The 22,844-nt window shown below is 36.7% G+C and overlaps 1 protein-coding gene across 5 annotated transcripts in view; it reads left to right on the top strand.

Moving 5' to 3' along the window:
• LOC118669332 (transmembrane protease serine 11F) overlaps positions 1 to 22,844 on the top strand; it is an 83,826-nt gene that overhangs the window by 34,884 nt on the left and 26,098 nt on the right. For all 5 annotated transcript variants that reach the window (XM_036335481.1, XM_036335491.1, XM_036335475.1 and 2 more), the window contains 4 exons: positions 6,815 to 6,969; positions 9,606 to 9,724; positions 18,081 to 18,148; positions 19,781 to 19,944. In XM_036335481.1, coding sequence (XP_036191374.1) covers positions 6,815 to 6,969; positions 9,606 to 9,724; positions 18,081 to 18,148; positions 19,781 to 19,944 — 506 coding nt within the window. The remainder of the gene's footprint in view (positions 1 to 6,814; positions 6,970 to 9,605; positions 9,725 to 18,080; positions 18,149 to 19,780; positions 19,945 to 22,844) is intronic.

The raw sequence follows: 22,844 nt of genomic DNA, 5'->3' as shown, positions 1-22,844 counted from the left end.
TTATTTCTAGGCTCTCCTTTCTGTTCCATCGATCTACATGTCTGTTCTTATGTCAATAACATGATGTTTTGATTACTATGGCCTTGTAGTATAGTTTGATATCAGGTAGCATGATTCCTCCAACTTTGTTCTTTCTCAAGATTGCTGTGACTAATTGGGGTCTTTTGTGGTTCCATATAAATTTTTGGATTATTTGTTCAAGTTCTGTGAAATACACCATTGGCATTTTAATAGTAATCGCATTGAATCTAGATTGCTTTGGGCAGTATGGATATTTTAATGATGCAAATTCTTCCTATTCATGAACATGATACATGCTGCCACTTATTGTATCTTCTTCAATTTCTTTTCTTCGGTCTCTTATAATAATCTAAGTATAGTCTTTTACAACCTTGGTTAAATTTATTCCTAGTTTTGTTTGTTTGTTTGTTTTTTATACCACTGTACGAGTCTGGTGCATTTTTAAGAAAATGGGGAAACTGTAGAAATATTACTCCTATTTGTAAGAATTAAATTAAATTACTAAATATTGCTGGTTGTGTAGCTGTTTTCAGAGGTGAAGCTTACCTTGCTGATATTATAGCGTGGGAGGAGGTTGCTTCTGGATGCCTACAAGATGGCAATCATGATTTTAAAGGTCAGCTATAAAGAGAGATAGATCTTGTGCTGGATATAGAACTCATAGGTCTAAAAATATTTTTTAAAGGAATTTTTGGAAAACATGAAAATTTTATCACCTATATCCTGACATGTCCTATATGCCTTTTACTATTATATTCCACTATTTAAATAGGATTTAATAGGAATAATACCCCCCATTATATAAAGAGCTATTACACATTCCATTAAAGGAGCAGAATGTTATGCAATTTCTGCCCACACTCTACAACATTGCTCTTCTCCCTTGCCTGCCAAGCCAGTCGTGTCTAGCTGGCCGGGAAGCTAATTTTGATGACTAACTCATATTTTAAATTCCCCTAGTTTCTCACCACTTTGAAAGTTATTTATTCTTTTGTGGTCACATGTGGTCATTTTTAGACTATGCCCTGAGATATCTTTTGGACAAAAACAAGGATATTTCTTGCCAGAGTTGTTTGATTTGTGTTCCTAGTTTTTAAAATTCTTATCAAGTCCTAAGCAAATTCACCCGATCATGAAAATACCAGTGTCATTACTACTTAGATAGCTGTATCATTTTAAATATTGCAACAACACACTCAGTTCCTCTCTATTACTACTCATCATTTGCCAATGTTTCTGATTCATGTGTTCAAGAATTGCCAAAGTCTTCCCACAGAAATAGGTCTCTCAGGAAGAATTGTACTGCTATCAGCTGAACTAAATTAGACTATGTAAACTACTAACATGGTTTCCAAAATTCTCTTAAACTCTTATTCTCATTTTCATCTAAAATATATGAATTGTTTTCTTTTGTCAATTTTATAAATTTTTTCTATTGAGTGCTACTGAAAAATGTATTAACCAATATGTTTTATTTGACCTCCAAATAAACTCATGATCATATTCCTGTTATGATAATGAGAAGTTGTTGTGCTTGTGAGTAACGAGCCATAGGTACAGGATGTACTTCGCCAGTATCACATGCTTGGGAACTCCCTTTATCCTTTGGGGGCTAGCTCAGCTGTCACATTGTCTGAAGTCTTTCCTGTAACCATTTCTGTCCCTTCTGCAAACAACTTTATTCCTCAGTCCTCCATGTTTTCTTATGACAGTACTTGGTTAATCTATTATTTTCCCTATGACAGTATATTGATTTTATTATTTTATGCCTTTTTATTCAACCATAAGCCCCTTGAATATAAGCTCTATGTTGTTTTTTGTTTCTTTTTTAATTTTTATAACACTAGTGTTTAGAATGCATTTGACACATACTAAAAGGTCCTTAAATAGAATTGGACATGTAATAATCCTGCTGACTAGATCACACATCATGTGGCTCTGGGTGTGTTCCAAGTTCAGTGCTACCTGAGCTTTGTCTAGAGGTGACACATTTACTTGAATAAACCAATTGTCATACTGTTAATATGTAGTTTTGGGACCTTTTACCATGAACTCAGCAGTCACATAGTAAGATTGTGATAGAGAAAAATTACTGGAAAAATTTCTAATCTTTTGGAGTTTAGAAAAAGTAGATGATACCCAAATTTACAGGGTTTAGATCAAGCTTTGCCTCTGCAACTGCAAATAAAATACGATAGTTTTAATAATATTTATTATTATATAGTTCTATTATATATACACTAGAGGCCTGATGCACGAAATTCATGCAAGAATAGGCCTTCCGTCCCCTGGCTGCTGGCACCAGCTTCCCTCTGGCATCCAGGACCAGGCTTTCCTCACAGCCCCAGCTTTGTCTGGAAGGTCGTCCAGAAGGACGACCGGTCTAATTAGCATATTATGCTTTTATTATTATAGATATACATATATATGCATATATAATATATATGAACAGCTTTGTTCTATGGATTCTCACATGAAGATTAATAACATAAAAGATATACCTAAATTGAGGCCTGAGGGACTGGGACATGTTTAAATGATATTATATTATATTTTGTATATGTTTATGTACTATATAAATATATTTTATTTTTACTCGTTAAAAGGGTACAAACAGATTAACTTTGAAAATTCTGGAATAAGACTCATTTACACGTGAAAAAGCTATCTTCATTATCATGACTTATTTGTAATTATTATTCTTTAATCTGGTCAAAAATACTATGATTTTTTTATGTATTTTTATATTTTATTGGATTCTTGAATAGGTTTGTCCCATGGTTCTTATATTAAGATTAATAATCTAAAACATATATATAGGTTGAGGTTTGAGAGACTGGGAAATGTCTTAATCATATAACAATCTCTCCATTGTGCCTAACATAAAAGACACTCCTACCATTTAATGCACAAATATATGATGAAGGTAGCCTACTTCTGCACACTTCTTCTTAAACTATACTAGGTAGGACCCCAATTAATTTGTCATAAAAACCTCCATTCAAAGAAAAAGTTTACAAGACAAAGTAGAAAACAACTCTATTCCAATTGGCAATTGCTCAAATAAACTTAAAAGTTCAAGACTGAACTATTAGCTGTAGCTTCTCTCTAATAATAAGCAACTGTCATGTGTTCAATGATTAGCCATCTCTGATATGTTAATATACTAATATACTAATCATAGCTCATTACAACTGGTGATATAGTTATTGGGAGGGGCCAGGCTTTCTCGCCTGTTTATTTAAGTATCATTACAGTGCTTATCATCAAAGATGCTGCCTCTAAAAGATGAAATAACTCTCAGGCTTAATTGATAATCTACACAGGTGGCACTTTGGAGAGGCAATATTACAGGTTATGTTTGCTCTATTGAGCAGAATATTGGAGGCTGTGTAGAGAGAAAGATATAAGACTGAGATTTATTTTCATATAGTACATCTTTTTGGTCTTTGATAATGTAGTTAGTCTGCTATATTGAGCTGACTTAAGCTGTAAGAATGAAATAACAGCTTAGACCCAAGAAGAATGCAAGCAGGGGATACCTCTAGGAATATAAAAAGGATTTTTTTTCTGCTAAAGAAACTGAAATGCTTCTCCTATTAAGTCATGAAATATTCTCTGGTTTACAGCTGCTTCTCCATACTTTTTTTAATGGCCAGTTCATCCAACAGGTCAAGTTATTTTTCAATGCAAATACTTGACACACTTTCCTGATTTGTCATCATTTTATGCATGGCAGATTTCTTCTTATCCTTCATGTCTCAGCAAAAATGTTACTTTCACAGAGAGGACTTTCTCACTCACTTTTTCTAAGTAGTCTCCTCTCCCAACCCAATCCATACCTTCTCATTTTTGATCATGGACATCTGATTCATCTTCCTCCTAGCTCTTATCACCACTGTAAGAGTCTCTATGTTTACTGGTTTTATCTGTCTCCCCTTATATACTGTAAACACTATGAAAACAAAGACCATGTGTTTGTGTTGTATTCACTAAGTACTCCGTAACTACTAGTATCTAAAACATGGTAGGTGTTTATGAAATAAATGTTTGTTGAGTATTTAATATAATACTTATGTTTTAGAATTCTTCAGCTTTCGTAGGCAAATTACTTTTCTAGATCAAGTAACTAAACTGCATTTCTTTTATTTATCATTCATTCATTTATTTGAAGAACAGCAAAATTCATGTAAGAAATTATTCTAGATATTAGGGTTATATAAAAAGTAGTATAATAATCTGCTATTTTTTCAATGGTATATTTTATGACAGTTCTTATTCCTATAGTTTTTCAGAAATTATGAATTATCTCTACCTGATTTAAAAAATATTCACAACAACCTTCAGAAGTGAGGGATATCATCACCTTAATTTAACACACAAGGGATTCTTAGGGTCAGATACATCAAATTAATAGGGTCAATATGTGACTAAACAAGGTTTGAACCCTTGAATTTATGATGCTGAATTTCATGCTTTTTCCAATACTCATTTCATATGTACTTCATTACGCTAACTATTGTTTCATTTATATTCAAAATACCAAAATGTTTTAGTTCCTGTATTTTAATGAGATTTTTAGAATGACATGAACTTCTGACATTGACAGTTATTTTGTCATCATTACATTAATGTGATCTCCTAGCAATGCCATTTTTATTTGATATCCACATCGAAACATTAAAAGATAAGGCATTATCCACAAGGTTGTTAGAAAAAAGGTGTGGATCTTATTGGAAATATTCTGGGCTTGTTGCCTTCACACTAAGGATTGTGCTTACATGCAATATTATATTTTTTAAAATATATTTTATTGATTTTTTCCAGAGAGGAAGGGAGAGGGATAGAGAGTTAGAAACATTGATGAGAGAGAAACATCGATCAGCTGCCTCCTGCACACCCCCTACTGGGGATGTGCCCATAACCAAGGTACATGCCGTTGACCGGATTCGAACCTGAGACCCTGCAGTCCGCAGGCAACGCTCTATCCACTGAGCCAAACCAGTTAGGGCTACATGCAATATTATTAACTATATTCCCTATGTTGTACTTTACCTCCCTGTGTCTATTTTGTAACTACCAATTTGTTGTGAATAATTCTAATTAAAGGCAAGACCCAAAACCAAACAGAATAGAGCAAAACAAAGCCATAGCTTCAGTGAAGGAAATAAACAGACTATCTTCTGATTATTTACTTGTGTTATTTATTTGTACTATTTGAATCCTAACAAAGCCATGAAAGGTTTCTATTACTCACTTTATAGAAGAGAGGAATTTTCAGAATTTGAACCAGTTGCACATTTAAAATATATATTATTATAATCAACTTATAAAAGTTTATTGCACACTTAGGACTGCCTTGAATTTTTATTCATTTAAGGTAAACTATACTTCCTTTGCAGTTGGCTGCTATCTGCATACTCCTTCCGCCAACTCTACTTTAAAACACTGAAGTGAATACTTGGTAAAACTTATTTCAACTTCCACATGAAACAAAAGTCAACATTTTAGTATATCAAACTGAGAATAGCTGATCAGCAGATAAAACTCATTTTAAAATCAAATATGACCATGATAAAATCTTTTTTACTCTGATACAGAGTTAACATGAGGTAATATATGATTATCACCCATATATTTGACAGAATTTTATTTTTGTCATTTTTTGCTTCTTGAAGGCTCACAGTAAAGCAATCAAATTAATAAAACTTAGGAAAAAAGAAGTGAGAATTTAAAATATTGCAGCAATCAAAATATTTACATACTAAATATATTTTGGAAATGGTAACATATACCACTTAGGTGAGAAGGAAGATATTGTACATGGGGACATAAGAAACATTTTTATTTTTTCTGAGTGTGTGGTAGTAGCCTTAACAGTTACTTTATTATTAGAGTCATGCAAACAGGTGTCAGAGACACAACTAGAGTCAAGGACAAAGGACATAAAATGGATACTTTGCATTTGGCTCAGACTCAAGGGTAAGGACACCACATTGCTCATTAATAACAACATTGATGCCACATTGGAAACCTTTTGTTCATTGAATCTTCCTCATCTTGCTTAGAGGCACAATCATTTACCTGGACATTGAAACACTGGAGCCATTAACCCTTTTCTTATCACATAGCTAGTCAACAGTCAACAAATCTCAAGAATTGGAACTAAATCTCTCTTCCCCACCCGACTGTCTCAGCCTTAGTTCAGGCCCTCACCATCTCTCTCCTGGACCTTCTAAATGACCTCTAAACCTGTCTTCCTATCTGCCCTTTGGCTCTAATTCCCATCCTCATTCATATCTCTGTGATTTTTCTAAATTCTCAGTCTGATTAAAACCTTTATTGACTACCATCTCCTGCAGAATCAATTTCAAGCTCTTCATTCTGGGTTATGATATTGCCCAGGATCTGGTCCAGCCCACCTCTTTACCATATCCTCTTTCAAGCACAGCAGTGCTGGGAAAGACTTGCAATTGTGGACATACTTTAGGAGACCATAAAATATTTGAGGGCAAAAGGCTTATTTTATGTATTTTTGTTTCTAGTGCCAAAACGTCAGATAGAATGCAGTGGAAATATATTCCCAGTTGAGATTTAAGTAAAACTTACATTGTGAATGGGATGTTGGGGGAGGATATACAAATTAAAATCTTGTGTTCTTTTCAATATCTAAGCATCCTATTGTTATTTAGCAGTATAAACTATTTCTGTAGAGTAATAAAGTAAGTGAACATAGAGTAAAGCCATAATGATTATTTTTTGTCTTACTGTTTATTCCTTTCCATTATCACAGACCAGCTCAATTTTCAAAAGCTGATAATTACCCTCCAGTTGAATTTCAAAGAAGACAGCAATTTTGGGACCCTATTCGCCTAGCTCTTTTCACATTGGTAATTGTAGCAATCATAGGAATTACGATTGGCATTGTTAGTCATTACGTTGTTGAGGGTAAGTATCCAGGTCACATTTCTATTGCCTAAGTGCTCCATGACTGAATATCTTAAAATTCTCTGTTGTATAAAAAATGTCATTTGCATGACATTAACATTTTAATTACTAATGTTTTACTGATGTTAAATTATAGTTTGCTCCAGTATTGAGTTCAGTCTTACATATTTCCAACCAGTGAAGCTTGCAATATAGATAGACACATGTCAAAGAAATACATATTTAGAAAGAGAAAGAATGAAAGATTATCCTCAGAATAAAGATAAATCACATCATGTGCTGAGTTTAATATACTTTTCTCAAAATCAATACCTTGAGTTGCCCCAAGAAGAGCTGATGATATGAGGAAAGTTACCTAAAAAATATTTGTAAAGGCTTAACGATCAAACATTATTTTTGAAGGAAAAGGAGATTGTTTCATGATTGGAGAAAGGACAGAAAATTTAGGAATAATTTCACATTATGTGCAAAAATAGATAGTTAATAACACAGGTAAGCCAAATGACAATTGACTAAGATTGATTTGATATGTGTATTTATAATCACATGTGACTGAGACTTTGTCTAAAATTTTACAGAAGTATATGACTTACAATAAAACCATACTTAAAAAAACCTCCTAGAAAGAGACGAACATTATTCAACATGTCCAGCTTGATTTCTTACCCACTTTATTGGGGGATTGATAATAACCATTTCTTAGACTCTCATAAAATAAAAGGAGAAACCAAGTTACCCCATCAATTGCGTCTTTTTTGTTAATATCTTCTTTGAGTTAAAATATAGTGAACTAGTTTTGTTTTTAATATGCCCTCCATCCCTAATATGGCAGGTCTTCAAAAAAGAAAAATTGAGGAGATAATAAAAATAATAGCAAAAAAAGCATTTACAAAATATCAAAGAGGTTGTGGGAGGCTGAACAATGCCCCTCTCATAAGGCATCCATGTCTTAATCCTTACAACATGTGGATCTACCTTATATAGCAAAAGGGACTTTGCGGATGTGATTACACTGAGAATTCTGAGAGAGAGCGGTTATTCCGGATTTTCCAGAAGAGCCATAAATGTAACCAAAATATTTGATAAGAAAGTGTCAAGAAGGTCAAAGAAAGAAGAAGGCCATGTGATAAAAAAAAAAAAAAAAGCTGGGGGAGAAGGAGACAATATGATGTGTGATCACAAGCCAAAGAATGAGGATAACCTCTAAAAGTGGACAAAAGGGGGGGAAAAAAGATTCTCCTCCCCTTAGAAGGTTCCGAAGGAACCAGCTCTGCCAGCATGTTGATCTTAGCCCTGTAAAACTCACTGCAGACTTTTGACTTCCAAAACTGTAAGAGAATAAATTTGTGTTCTTTTAAGCCACTGAATTTGTGCAAACTTGTTATAGCACAGCAATAGGAAACCATTACAGAGGTTAATACTTAAGATCTTGATAAATCCATGACATGGACCTTCCATGCAGGTCATTGTGAGTTGCCTGATTATAGATAAAAATTTTTTAAAACAAAGAAGAAAGTCTATGACAAAGGATAAGCAAGTGGAAGGGGATAAAATAGAGGTATCTAAAATGACACACACATTCAAAAAGTAATTTACATATTTTTATAGCATAAGGAAATCAAAACGAAGTCAGTGAAGGAAACCATATTGCAGTAACCAAGAAAACACCAAGAAGAAAAAAGAATATTAAAATAGTAATTTTAAAGAGTGGAAATAAGGAAGAACAGTAAAAAAATAAAATATGTGAAATAATTGAAACAAAAGTAAGGATTTGTGCAGGCTTAATGATAAAATTTACATCACCAGGATTAAAGTGTATTTGATGGAGCTATTTTTATCCTAAGGATCTCAGCTTTCACTGTATATAATTCTAACCAATTATTTACTCTCTGATATATAATAATTTTAAAAATAAAGATTATAAAATAATACAGTGACTTTTAGAATATGAATGGTCTGCCAATGTCCACCAACCAGGGACCACCAGGAACACATCTGTAGTGGGTTTATTGCATGTTCAGGGAAGGAAAGCACATGCCATGGAAACCATGGGACGGGTCAGTCAGACACTGTTAGAGATGATAAGATTGTAACTAATTTTGAGGGGGGTTCTCTAGATTGGATGCTGTCAGAATGTTGGACTAACACTGTGATTTCATAACTTAGTACATCTTATCTAGAAGGCAAAAGCAATGAAGTAAGGCTTAAAGTTATAATTGTCAGTCACTTGTAATAGCCAGGATAGAGAGATGTTCTGTCTTGTTTGGAGAGTGTTTTTGTGAGAGCTCAACATATCTGTGGAATGGTCGTGTTTTTGTCATTGTCTGTATGGCCAAGAGTGGCCTTGTGTAACGTTGATGTGCTATGAAATTGTTTATGTCCAAGAGGATGATACCAAGGCTTAGGTGGTAGCAGTGGGCCAGCACCTGAAGGTCAGGGGCCATGTTTTCTCTCTCAAGTCCATAAATTCTTGGGTCTTCCTTTAAAATATAGTTTCTGTATTACTAATTAAATACTAAGTGTTGGACAATTAATATCTCTAACGTTTTTGTTGCTCATCATAATGGCTGGGGACTGGAGATAAGAAACTGATGATACTTAAGCAGTGATTTTTGTTGTTTATTTTTACCTTTCAGATGATAAGTCATTTTATTACCTTGCCTCTTTTCAAGTCACAAACGTAAAATATAGAGAAAATTATGGAATAAAAACCTCAAAAGAGTTTACACAAAGGAGTCATCAGATCGAGAGAATGGTAAGCTAAATAGAAAAATTTTAAACTTTATAAATGTGTTTTTCTGTTTCACTTTGAATGTGGTTATTGTAGTAATTTTGCCTCTCCATGTTTCAATATCTTTTTCTGTGAAATGAGGATAATATAGTATCTAGGTTATATGGTTAAGAAGATTAAATAACTTAATGAATACAAAATATTTAAAATAATATTCCGTACTATTACAGTTATGTAGTTAGAGAGGCAACAAATTAAGACCTGAGGAGATTGTTGGTTGAGGCAGATGTTTTCCCAATTTTTAACTTTATTTTATTTCTTGATTCATTTTCCTTTATCATTTTTTTTTAACATGAGAATTGGGATGGTCATATTGGCCTTATAATTTTGTTTATTTTGCTTTTAAATGTATGTAAATTATCACATACAAGGATGTGTGTCTTTAATTCTTGATCTCAAAATTAATAATGCCCCTCAAATATTTTGCTTGTCTTTGAAAACATGCATTTATCAAGGCATTTATATTTTTTAAAAATATATAAGATAAGATAAATTTTTACCTTCATAGTAGGAAGTCAAATAGAATAGTGTTCCACTTTTGCTCTCATGAAAAGCATGTCTGTGGAGACCACAGATTTGTTAGAAAATCAGTATTTTTGCCCTTTTAGCTTTTGAAACCTATTAGGGAAAAAGACTTAATGTGTCTATGATTGGCTATAGACACTATCTCTTAAAATATATGTTTTTATTGATTTTAGAGAGGAAAGAAGAGGGAGAGAGAGATAGAAATATCAATGATGAGAGAGAATCATCAATTGGCTGGGAATGGAACCATGACCTCCTGGTTCATAGGTGGACCTTCAACCATGGAGCCACGCCAGCCAGGCGACACTATCTATTAAAATATATATATATATATATATATTGATTTCAGAGAGGAAGGGAGAGGGAAAAAGAGAGATAGAAACATCAATGATGGGAGAGAATCATTGATTGGCTGTCTTCTGCACACTCCACACTGGGGATTGAGCCCACAACCCAGGCATGTGCTCTGACCCCTGGAATGGTCCCATTCCAATGAACCATGACCTCCAGGCTCATAGGTCGATGCTCAACCACTGAGCCAAGTCAGCTGGGCTAAACACTATCTCTTAATTAAAAGATGAGTATTTAGCCCTCCAATACTTCTACTGTTGTCATGTTTTTCTGAATTATTAGCAATGGTGGAAAGTGTTAGCATTTTATTCATTTATCTTTAGATAATTTGATTTTAAATGTTAAAAATCAGTAAGTAGTATTTTCCTTTCCATAGCTATTTACTGTTTGCATGTAACATAATAGTGTTTTTTACAATTATGTTGCCACAATTTTCACTTTATTGGTTGGTGGGTTTATTCAGAATTATGTTTATACTATGTTAAACACAAATATCAAATTATTACAACATAATGATTTGATATTTGTGTTTATTGTGAAATGATTACCACCATAAGCCTGCTTAACTTCACACATAGTTATAATTTTTTTCTTTTAAATCATGATGAGAATTTTTACGATCTACTCTCTTGGCAACTTTCAAATTATAGAGATGGTCCTTCAATAATGTTGGTTTATTATAAGGTTGATGAAATGCCACAGGAACTTAACTCTTATTTATATCAATTAGCCTATGGTAAAATTGATTTTCCTTAAAATCACAAGACCTATCAAAAATGTCAAGTGAAAACTTACTATACAACATAGTATTATTACCTATAGTCCCCATGCTATAAATTACATCCCCATAACTTATTTATTTTATAAATGGAAGTTTGTACCATTTGACAACTTTTGCCCATTTTACACCTCCTTTTCACCCCTGGCCCCTTCCACTCCAGCCCCCAAAGTGATTTCTACATTCTCCTTGAGAACATCAGATAGTTGGTGCATTCCTGGTATTATTAAAGCCAGTTCTCTAAAAACTTGTTTGTTTATATAAAAGTAAAATAAAAGTAGAAGTTCTGATATTTTCCATACCCTCCATGAAAAATTGGCTTCATTTTGGAAATCAATGCTCAGAATAATCCCAAAAGCTAATCTATAAATGATAATTATTATCATTGGATAGAAGGATGACTTCCATTTACTGTGCAGAATATTCAATATGGAAAGACTACTAATGTTGGCTGTACACCTTTCTAACCTTATGAATTAAAAATAGCTTCCCATGAGGTTTACCTAGGTTTAGGGTTCAATCCCATGTAAGGGCACATATGGGAAGCAATAGATGGATGTTTTGCTCTCACGTCGATCTCTCTCTCTATCTCTCTATCTCTCCCTCCCTCCCTCCTTCCCTCTTTCTCTTCCTAGTTCTAAACATATCCTCAGGTCGGGATTAAAAAATAGCTTCCTATTAGAACCTTTTTTTTGGTGCTCTGTATGTTCTAAAACTGCAACAACTAAGCTTGAATCTTTAAACAGTTTTTCTCTTTCTATCTCCTTTTTTTCCTCTTTTTAAAGAAGTAATATAATATATAAACATCTCTGGAGATACATAATATTATCTCTAAAAACAGTTTTCCATTTAAGTTCATTACATTTTTTCCTGGTTACAAGCTAAAGCTCTCATCTGGAAATTGAAAACGTGTGGTCGCTGACCTTCTAAACAATGGGCGCATTGAGGCAGATGGATAGCAGAGCATTCTCCAGCTCCAGCTTATTATCCCTGTAGAGGTGGGATCTCAAAAGCACAGTGTGTGATGAAGATTCTTGGTTATATAATTAATTAGCCAAAAGCTTTCAGAAAAATCTTGTAAGTGTGCGAGGGCAACAGAAAAGGACAAAGTCAGAAGCTAGACAAAGATGCGGTTTGAGAAGTGCAGCCTCAGCCTGATTTCTGAGGAGATCTTGAACCTAAATTATAGCACAGTGGTGGTTCTGCCCAGAGATAAGAGGGCTGGGCTGTTTGTGTTATGACAACAAGGGCTGCCCAGGGAAGTAAGCATAAGCTACTCGCCATCACTGAGAAATGTGCTCAGGTCAGATAAGGGTAGTCTTCAGGAGAAATATAGGTGTGAGCTGTTATCAATCAAGACCTATAGAAGCTGGGGCACGTCTGTCCAAAAGTTTGGGGAGGGGACAAATATCTGCCACAGTTCCTTTTTTGTAACAATTCATCACCATTTAAGTAATCTTATTCTTAAGGAATGTATTAAGAGGAAAACATTTTTGTTCATACTTGATCATAGACAGTAAAGGTTCCATTGACGTATGCCTCCAAGTCATCTGAGGCAGGATTCTTCCTTTGCTTGTCTTTCTTCTGGTGCCCCATAAATGGCCTCATTGTTTCCCATAATAAATGGAACACTTTTGGTAGAAAATAACAGAAACCCAATTAAGGAGTCAAAGAAAAAAAGAATGAAAGAGAGAAATAGGCAGGGAGGGAGGGAAGAGAGTGGAGGAGAGAGGAAAGGAAAGAGGGAGGGTGGAAGGAAGGGAAGGAAGAGAGGAGGAAGGAAGGAAGGAAGGAAGGAAGGAAGGAAGGAAGGAAGGAAGGAAGGAAGGAAGGGAGGGAGGGAGGGAGGGGAGGGAGGGAGGGAGGGAGGAAGGAAGGAAGGAAAGAAGGAAGGAAGGAAGGAAGGAAGGAAGGAAGGAAGGAAGGAAGGAAGGAAGGGAGGGAGGGAGAGAGGGAGGGAGGGACTTCATATAAATAACTGAATTCCACCTGTTGGAGTTCAGTTCTTTATATAAAGTCCCTTGTAAAAACAAAACAGAATAAAAACAAACCAAAAAGACGGGGCAGGGCAAATTTTTTAAAAAAGAAAAAAGGAACAGAAGATAAGGGCAGAACACTTATTGCTTCTCCTTAGCTTTCTCCTTGGTCTCCTCCTCTCCGGACTCCTTGCTCTTTCCCACTGAAAGAGCTTCTAGGGAGGGAGGGAGGGAGGAAGGGAGGGAGGAAGGAAGGAAGGAAGGAAGGAAGGAAGGAAGGAAGGAAGGAAGGAAGGAAGGGACTGTTGGGAAAATCTAGAGATTCATTTGGGTTTGGACATGGCTGGACTCAGAGGCTCAAACAATGTCCTCAGGTTTAAAAAATTTTTTAAAACAAAGTATTTTGCATCATAGCAGCATTACTTAGAGTAGGTAAGATTTGGAAACAGCCCATGTACCCATCCGTAGATAAATGGATAAAAAAACTGTGAGACATTTAACACTATGGAATACTATGCAGCTATAAAAACAAAGAGGGATCTCTTACCCTTTGGGACAACACGGATGGACCTGGAAAATATTATGCTAAGTGAAATAAGCCAAACTGAGAAAGACAAGTCACATGATCTCACTTATTTGTGGAATCTAATGAAAAAAATTAATTGACCAATAATCACACTGTTGTTTGATTAATCATGGTTGGAGAATTCATCAATTAATGAAAATGTTATTGTTCACTTACTTTGTGCAAGGCTATGAAGAATACCAAGGTCTGTATATTACAGTTCCTTCCTAATTGGAATTTATAATATGGTTTATGTATGGAAGTTTGTGTACGGAAATAATACAAACTAAAAGTTTAGGTAATATGAGAGCTAAAAAGATGATATGATGGTCTGAGAGTTGCCACAGTGCAGAATATAATTGTCAAATATTTGACCCAAATGATTGGGATTTTAGTTCAGAGGAAGGAAAAATCCCTTTGAGCTGGCAGGAAGCTTTCGTGGAGAAGAAAGGGAAACAGAATGAATGTCCTTGTTGTGTTTGCCCTCTGGTGGTACATGTTTCCATGACACTAACAGGAAATATTCAAAATCTGCCTGACTTATTTTCATAGGTGGATCTGGAAAGGGATTCCCTAGTTGGCATCCAGTAACTAGCGATCGTCCATGAGGACTTAATCTGCATGTAGTTCCTAGCCAGAGGGGAAGCCGCAAGCTCAGTCTTGCCGGAGACAGTAATTGAGTGTACTATTAGTCAGAGCCACACTATTGTTTCAAACATGTTGTACTGCTTTTTAATGCTAGAGTTCAAACCAAGGACTACAATTAGTATCTGATTTTAAGGAGAACTTTTCTATTCTACCATGAGCTCACACACTCTTGTTTTAAAATAGAATGATTTCAAATAAAATCATTTGTTCTTTATGATTTGGACCATAGAAAGGGAAAAATACAATTAATATTAGTGAGTTCTTATAAGAAAAATGTAAACATGAATTAAACATCTCCAGAAATTGCTTACAATAATAGGTATCTGGAGAGAAGTAGTTCCCTTAGCCTTGCTAATCTCAGAAGCAGGAAGGAGAAACCTCCCAAGAGGTTATCTTTTATGAGATTTAGAGTCAGGAAATAAAAAATGTACTGAGGTCTCCTTTAAAGGTTTGCTGCCCGGGCCTCTCTACCCCCACCAACCGTAACACCTGTTGTCAAGTATGTAAGTAACTCAGGGTTGTTTATGTCACATAATGGACTTGAGAATACAAAAGCTAGAGCCAGATTTCCTGGGTTCATGTGCCAGAAGCACTACTTTTTGTTGTTGCTGTTCCTCATTCTTTCTAAGTTGACAACCACTTTAGGAGGTAACTGCTAGATATATAATCCCCTTCTTACAAGTTAGGAGACGTAGGCACAGAGACACTAAATGATGTTTCTAAAATTACCTTCCAGTAAGAGACAGCTTCAGAAATTGATACTGTGCATAACTACTATGCTGTCACAACCTCAGACATACTTGTTTTTCTATTACTCCACATACATGTGCTTTTTTGTATATTTTTTCATTAATTTTTTTTTAACTTTTCAATTATAGTTGACATTTAATATTATATTAGTTTAAAGTATACAGCATAACGCAGAATCACTGCTTTCTATGGTATCTTGAACAAGTAATCTTAAGTGTTCTGAGCCTCAGTTTCTTCATCTATAAAATGGGACTGTTGAGGATAAATAAAATACTTTACTCATAAGGTGTGTGAGGTTTGAACAAAGGAAGCAGTCCCATGCCTACTATGTAGTATGAGGGTTAATACATGTAAGCTGTTCTTAATGGTCATACCAATATTGAAATGTATCAGAATCTATTCATTTTTAAATAGAGATTGACACCTTAAGGGACTATGATATTGATAATATCACATTTTAGTTTGAAGAGATTCTTTTTTTTTTTTTAAATCCTCACCTGAGGATTTTTTTTCCCCATTAATTTTTAGAGAGAGTGGAAGGCAGGGGGAGAGACAGGGAGAAACAAACATCAATATGAGAGAGACACATTGATTGGTTGCCTCCCCCACATACCCCGACAAGGTCCACCCAGGGATTGAGCCTGCAACAGAGTTATGTGCCCTTAACTGGAATCGAAACTGCTACCCTTCAGTTCATGGGCTGATGCTCTGACCACTGAGAAAACTGGTTGGGGCAGTTTGAAGAGATTCCTGGTAATTTTTTATACTCTGATATGAATCTTGATCATTTCCCAAAGTGCATTATATACACAGTTCAAAATTTCAGAGGACCTTTATATAAAATGCTAAAGACATTAAAATCAGATTTTCTCCCTGTTCCTTGAGAAGTGGAATAAAATGGGCTGAGAGCAGTTAGTGAAATCATAAGTGATTATAATTCAGAACTGATTCAAAATCCTGAAATGACCATCCATGTGAAGGTCACCACTGGGGTCTCTTGGTTCCCACCTTATTTTAGATTCCCATGGATTTCTACTCACACTTGGCAACATGGTTTGCTGATGAAACAAAACCATGTGTTATTATCTTCTTCCCTTTAGTGGTGATTCTTCATTCATTTACTCATGTACTCACTCATGGATTTATTCATCAGACATGCATTGGGTGTTTATTTTGGGCTAAGCAACGTGCCAAATGCTAGAGATACAAAAATGAATCAGACAAACTCCCAGCTGTCACACAGCTCACAGTCTCAAGTAGGAAAGACACACCTGCAAACCGGCATGATAATTGCTGTAATAGAATCATGTCAAGATACTGAGGTGGCCCAAGCAAAGGAATGTTCACTTTGGTTCAGGAGGGCAATTCAAAGAAAACTTAGTTGTCACTGGAGTTTCTAAAGAATTACAGAATTGTAATTGAATAAATTTTCCTGAGGAAAAAAAGTATATTGTAGGAAGACAGAAATGAATGTGTAGAGTCATAGAGGTATGAACCCATTTAGTGGGTGTAGGAAAGAACAGGCCATTCAGTAGATAAGAGAACAGGTTTTGGAGGTAGGGACGGGGCAGGGGCCAACGAAAGGACAGGATTATGGAGCTCACACGGAGGGAGACATTGGGCTTGAAGCAGGAGTGTAACAGACTCAGATATGCACTTTAGAGGTATCCCCTTTGCTAGCATTGTAGGGGACGACTGAGGGGAGAGAGAATAGAGTAGAACCACATAAATGTGCCAGAGAGGGGACTGCTGCAAAGGCCCAAGTTTCAAGGGGGCTGATTTCAGACCATACCAGTAGGATTGAAGGAAAGGATGTAGAATCAATGTTTAGGAGGTAAAATCTTCTGAGCATTGTTACTGGTTTAGAGGATTCAGGGAGAGGGAAAAACCTTATGGAGAAGAAGGTAATATTCCCTCTTCCCAGAGGATATAGTAATTAAGGGACAAGATTTACCATGGATGTGGGCCTATGTAAACATATGTGGACCTGTGATTTCAGTGTTTGTTTGTTTTTGTCTCAGGCTGCTTAATAGTTTTTTTGGGAATCAGAACCTTTTAGGAAATCAGTTCTCTGAACATCCCAAATATTTCAATGGTTCGGACCAGAAAAACTGAGTAATAAAATGCTGACAGTGTGGAGTGTGGTGAAACTTACTTATAAACCTAGTACCAGTTGTGAAAGCCTGCCTGCCACGGAGAGATGACTAACAAGTGAGGGCGTCAGAGTCACATAATAGGTGTTGTTGCACATTACATCAAAGGCTGTAGCAATGAGATAATCATTTAAGAAACCAACAAATAATGGACCAGATGCCATATTTGAGAATAACTAATGGTAGGTTTTTTTAGAAGTGAAGATGCTACCTTAGTAGATAGCACAGGTTTTAATTCATCTGACAATAATTAAAATGAGCATTATCAATAGTTTACAATATGCCAGGTAAGGTGTAAAATGCATGATTACACATTACTTCATTTAATCCTCAAAACAACTCTTTGAGGTAGACATTGTTATTCCATTCTACAGACACTTAGCAAAATTGAACAGTTTTGTTGAGCTTATTCAATTCTATAAGGATTAGAACCTGGTTTAGTTTTATCACTGTGAATAGCCTGTTCACATGTCTGAGAATAAACTGAAATCATTGTCATTCCCTCCAGTCTCTGGATAAGAAAGGGATTAACAGTTTTCTTAAGACTAATACATTATAAATTATTTCTACTCAGATGTCTAGGATATTTCGACGTTCTTCTGGAGCAGGTCGGTTTATCAAATCTCATGTTATCAAAATAAGGTAGGTAAACTTGGTTTGCAACTTCAACCCAGTAATTAAGAAGCATTGAACAAACACGATTGCTCAACTCCCCTGAGCAGTTCTTTGCAGGGATACAAAGATGTCATGAATCCTGAATAGCCCAGCTGATACTGCCCAGCCACTTCCCAGTCACAGTAGAAAGATGTAGAGTGCCTTATGACAAGAGACAATGTCACTTATTGGGTTAAAAATAAAGACACTCTCCAACAGAAAAAAAATACAGGAAGAGGGGGGATGGTACTGCCAACATACCCTGCTCCTTAAGTGAGGGATCAGTGGAACTTAGTTCAGTTCTTTTTGACTATCCTCATTTTAAGCCTACCCAACAATCAGCCTATGACTTTCTTTGCAATAAGGATTTTCTTTAACGCCATTGCATTTCCATTATTATTTTAAAAAATTTTTAATGCTTTCATTTCTATACTCTGATGAAAGGCAATAATCAGTAATTGAACATACACTTGTTGCCAGAGACTAAAATAAATGACTAGAATGCATCCTGAATGTACTGCTCACATTATATCTGAAGGCTTGGCATTTATTAGAATAATATAGCTTTCCTATACATTCTGATTAAAATTATTAATTTTTCTATGGATATCAATTGATATATAAATATATGTATTTGTAATACTTAACATGTCTGCTTTACTTCTTGATGGTAAAGTAACCACATATGGTTAACGAGCTCATGCCTTTCCTTTCCTTCTCCTCCTCTGTATATTTGTTCCTTCCTTCCTTTCCTCCCTCCTTCTCTCTTCTTTCTTTCCTTTATTCTTTATTTATTTCCAATTAAATTCATTCTCAAAGGCAACAGAGTCTTTCTATACCTAACAAGTTAATATATTTGAAACTCCTATCAAAAGATTTCCTTTTGTAACTGCTTCCTCTAATCATCTACTTATCAAACTTGTATTAACTGACCAACAGCTGGGCCCCCCAGTCCCCAAATACCAATGGTTTAGCACAATAAAGGTTTATTTCATTTCAGTGATTCAGTTCAAAGAGTCAGAAGCAGCAGCAGGGGATATGGGTGTTGGAGGGGACAGTGGAATTGCCTCCTGGATCTTCTGGTTGGCAAATAAAGAAAGAGTGAAGGCATGGAAGAGTGTATGAGAGGTTTTCAGGGGCTGGGCCTGGAGGTGGGGCACATCATTTCTGCCCACATTCCATTGTCTAGAATTTACTAGAGAGTTCCAATAAACTGCAAGGGAGGCTAGGAAATGAAATCCAGATCTGTGTTCAAGAGACAAGGCAGCTGGGTTTAGTGAGGACAGAGCATTCTCTTCTACACCACTACTGAAGAATAATGATGATTACAATTTTGGCTCAAAATACCATAAAAAGCAAATTCTTTAAGTATATTTTAAGCATGATTTCATAAACATCTCCTTCTTCCACAAACCCTCCAGACTATGAGTTAAGGGGAGAGAACAATTTTTTTCCTGCTATGTATCTTACCCAATATTTTTAAAAATAATGTAAAAATCTGATATACACATATCTATTCTGTTCTTTAAATTTATTGTGAATTTTAATACCTAAGAGTTATTAATGATTAGAAAGCTAGCTTTATTATTATCTTTATTTATATGCTTTTCTGTTCTTTAGTCCAGATGAAAAAGGTGTGAACATTCTTATGGTGCTCATGTTTCGATACCCATCTACTAGTAGTGCTGAGTACATCAGGAAAATAATTGAGAGGATTTTATATCAAAGTCTGAAGACAAAAGAGATGCCTTTGACTATAAACAAACCATCACTTACACTCACATGTAAGTCATTTTACCATCTTTATGATTCCCTTCCCATGCAATCCTCTCATAAGAATTTAGGTTAATGTATTCTCTCATTTAAAGAACTCACCACTGAATATATATATATATATATATATATATATATATATATATATATATATATTCAGTGTGGAATAAAACAAAATAAAAATTTACTATGACGCAAAATTTAGTTTTATAAATATTTGTTTTTTATTTGATTTTGGCCTCTGCTATAGTTTCTAATTTTTCCCCTTGTATTATCATGTTAGATCTTTTCAAAAGTATAAAAGAGTGGGTATTATTTTTATCATTTTAAAGCAACTGAGACTCAAGGAAGAGGTAAGACATGGGACTAACTCCCAGAGGTCTTCAAAGGCCAGTTCTGGGGGTTAGCTTCTGTAGTATCAAAGCAATTGACATCTTTATGAAGGTTAACCCCTGTAGGAAGAATTTTTGACATGAACTGTGAAGAGGTTCTTTTTAATGTTTCTATTGATTTTTAGAGAGAAAGGGAAGGAAAAGGATAGAGAGATAGAAGCATCCATGAGAGAGAAACAACATTCATCTGCTACCACCCACATGCCCCCTACTGGGGATCAAGCCTGCATGTGCCCTGGCGGGGAATCAAACCATTGAGGCTCAACACTCAACCACTGAGCAGCACTGGCTGGGCTGAAGAGGTCCTTTACCTCACAATTTTAAACAATGTTTAAAATTTATACCTTCATTAATGCCTTATAGAACAAACTTAGGAAAGTTGTAGTTTTGGTTTTCCCCCAAAAGTAGATGAAAATTAAGTTAAAAAAGGTTATGAAACTTAAAACTATCTCAAACTTAGTTGGAATCCTAGTTGAGAGGCATTTCTATTTTTTATGCCAATGCATCCTATCTACACTAACAAAAGACAAAGATGCTAATTGACCATACCTTCCCTATGCCCTAAGCCACACCCACCAGCAAATCAGAGCAACTATATGCAAATTAACCCAACCAAGATGGCAGCTGGCCGCCACGGAACTGGAGCAAGCAGGAAGCTTGGTTGCCTGGGCGATGGAGGAAGCCAAACTTCCGGCCTGCCCTGAGCTGGCTGTGGCCTCGGCTCATGGCAACAAAGTTTCAATTATAGAAGACAAATAAATCCCAGGTACCTGCTTCCAGCCAGCCTCCACTGGGACCTTGGGTGGCTGGGGGCTGTGGCCAGCCTGCAAACAGCCACCAGCCCCTCACCCAGGATGGTCACACCTTCATAGAGTGAGAGTCCCCACTATGGGGCCTAGCCAGCCTGAAAATGGCCCTCAGCCCCTCATCCAGACTGGTCAGGCACCCCAGCAGAACCCCTCACCCTGAAGGGGCTGTGGCCAGCCTGCAAACAGCCATCAGCCCCTCACCCAGGCTGGCCAGGCACTCCTATATAATAAAAGGGTAATATGCAAATTGACCCTAACAGCAGAACAACTGGGAATGAGTGGTCACTATGACACATACTGACCACCAGGGGGCAAACGCTCAATGCAGGAACTGCCCCCTGGTGGTCAGTGCACTCCCACAGGGGGAGCTCTTCTCAGCCATAAGCCAGGCCGATGGCTACCAGGACAGCAGTGGTGGTGGGAGCCTCTCCCGCCTCCTCAGCAGCACTAAGGATGTCCGACTGCAGCTTAGGCCTGCTCCCCGCTGGCAAGTGGAAATTCCCTGAGGGCTCCCGGGCTGCCAGAGGGATGTCTGACTGCCAGCTTAGGCCCAATCCCCCAGGGAGCAGACCCAAGCCAGCAGGTGGTTATCCCCTGAGGGGTCCCAGACTGCGAGAGGGCACAGGCTGGCCTGAGGGGCCCCCCCCGAGTGCACAAATTTTTGTGCACCGGACCTCTAGTATATAATAAAACCCTACTATGCAAATCGACTGAACAGCAGAATGACCAGTTGGTATGATGTGCACTGACCACCAGGGGTCAGATTCTCAACTCAGGATCTGTCCCCTGGTGGTCCGTGTGCTTCCACAGGGGGAGCACCGCTCAGCCAGAAGCCAGGCTCATGGGTGGTGAGTTCAGCAGCAGTGGTGGGAGCCTCTCCTGCCGCTGCTGCTGGTGGGTGGTAAGGAGCGAAGGGTCCTGCACTGCAAGAGCCCTGGACTGTGAGAGGGATGTCTGACTTCCGGCTTAGCCCTGATCCCCGGGGGTAGCAGGCCTAAGCCAGTAGGCAGACATCCCCTGAAGGGTCCTGGACTGTGAGAGGGTGCATGCTGAGCTGAGGGACCCTCCCCCACTGCATTATTTTCATGCCCTGGGCCTCTAGTAATTAGATAAAATAATGTGTTTCAAATAAGATCATAAGCATCAATGTCAGGGACTTTGTTTTTTTATTTTCTTACTAGAGGCCTGGGGCACAAAATTCATGCATGTGTAGGATCCCTAGGCCTGGCCAGTGATCAGGGCTGATCAGGGCCTTCCAGCTGCCAGCCGGGGCCTTCCTTCTTTCTGCACTATCCCATGGTGGTCAGCGCATGTCATAGTGAGTGATTGAACTCCCGGTCTCCCAGTTGAACTCCTGAGGGGACACTTTGCATATTAGCCTTTTAAATATATAGATCCTTCCCCCAAACTCTAGCATATGTCTCACATAATAGTTATCCCAGCTCTGTTCATTGCATCTCCTTAAGTATTTTCAAGTTCAGTTACTTCTGATTTAATACCAAAAAATAAGGCTTGCCCTTTGAACCTGAAAGTATTTCCCCTCCCAGTAGCCATGAATTTAAGAAACAGATAGTCTAAAATTAATTTTTATGTTGCTAGAAATTGGGAAACTCCTTTAAATACATTTTGAGATGGAATCCCCACACACATTCATGACAACTTTTTCAAGAAGTAATTAGAGCCTTAGCCAGTTTGGCTCAGTGGATAGAG

This window comes from Myotis myotis, unplaced genomic scaffold (assembly GCF_014108235.1).
Source record: "Myotis myotis isolate mMyoMyo1 unplaced genomic scaffold, mMyoMyo1.p scaffold_m19_p_1, whole genome shotgun sequence".
Lineage (NCBI taxonomy): Eukaryota > Metazoa > Chordata > Mammalia > Chiroptera > Vespertilionidae > Myotis > Myotis myotis.
This window is presented reverse-complemented; position numbering and strand designations above follow the sequence as displayed.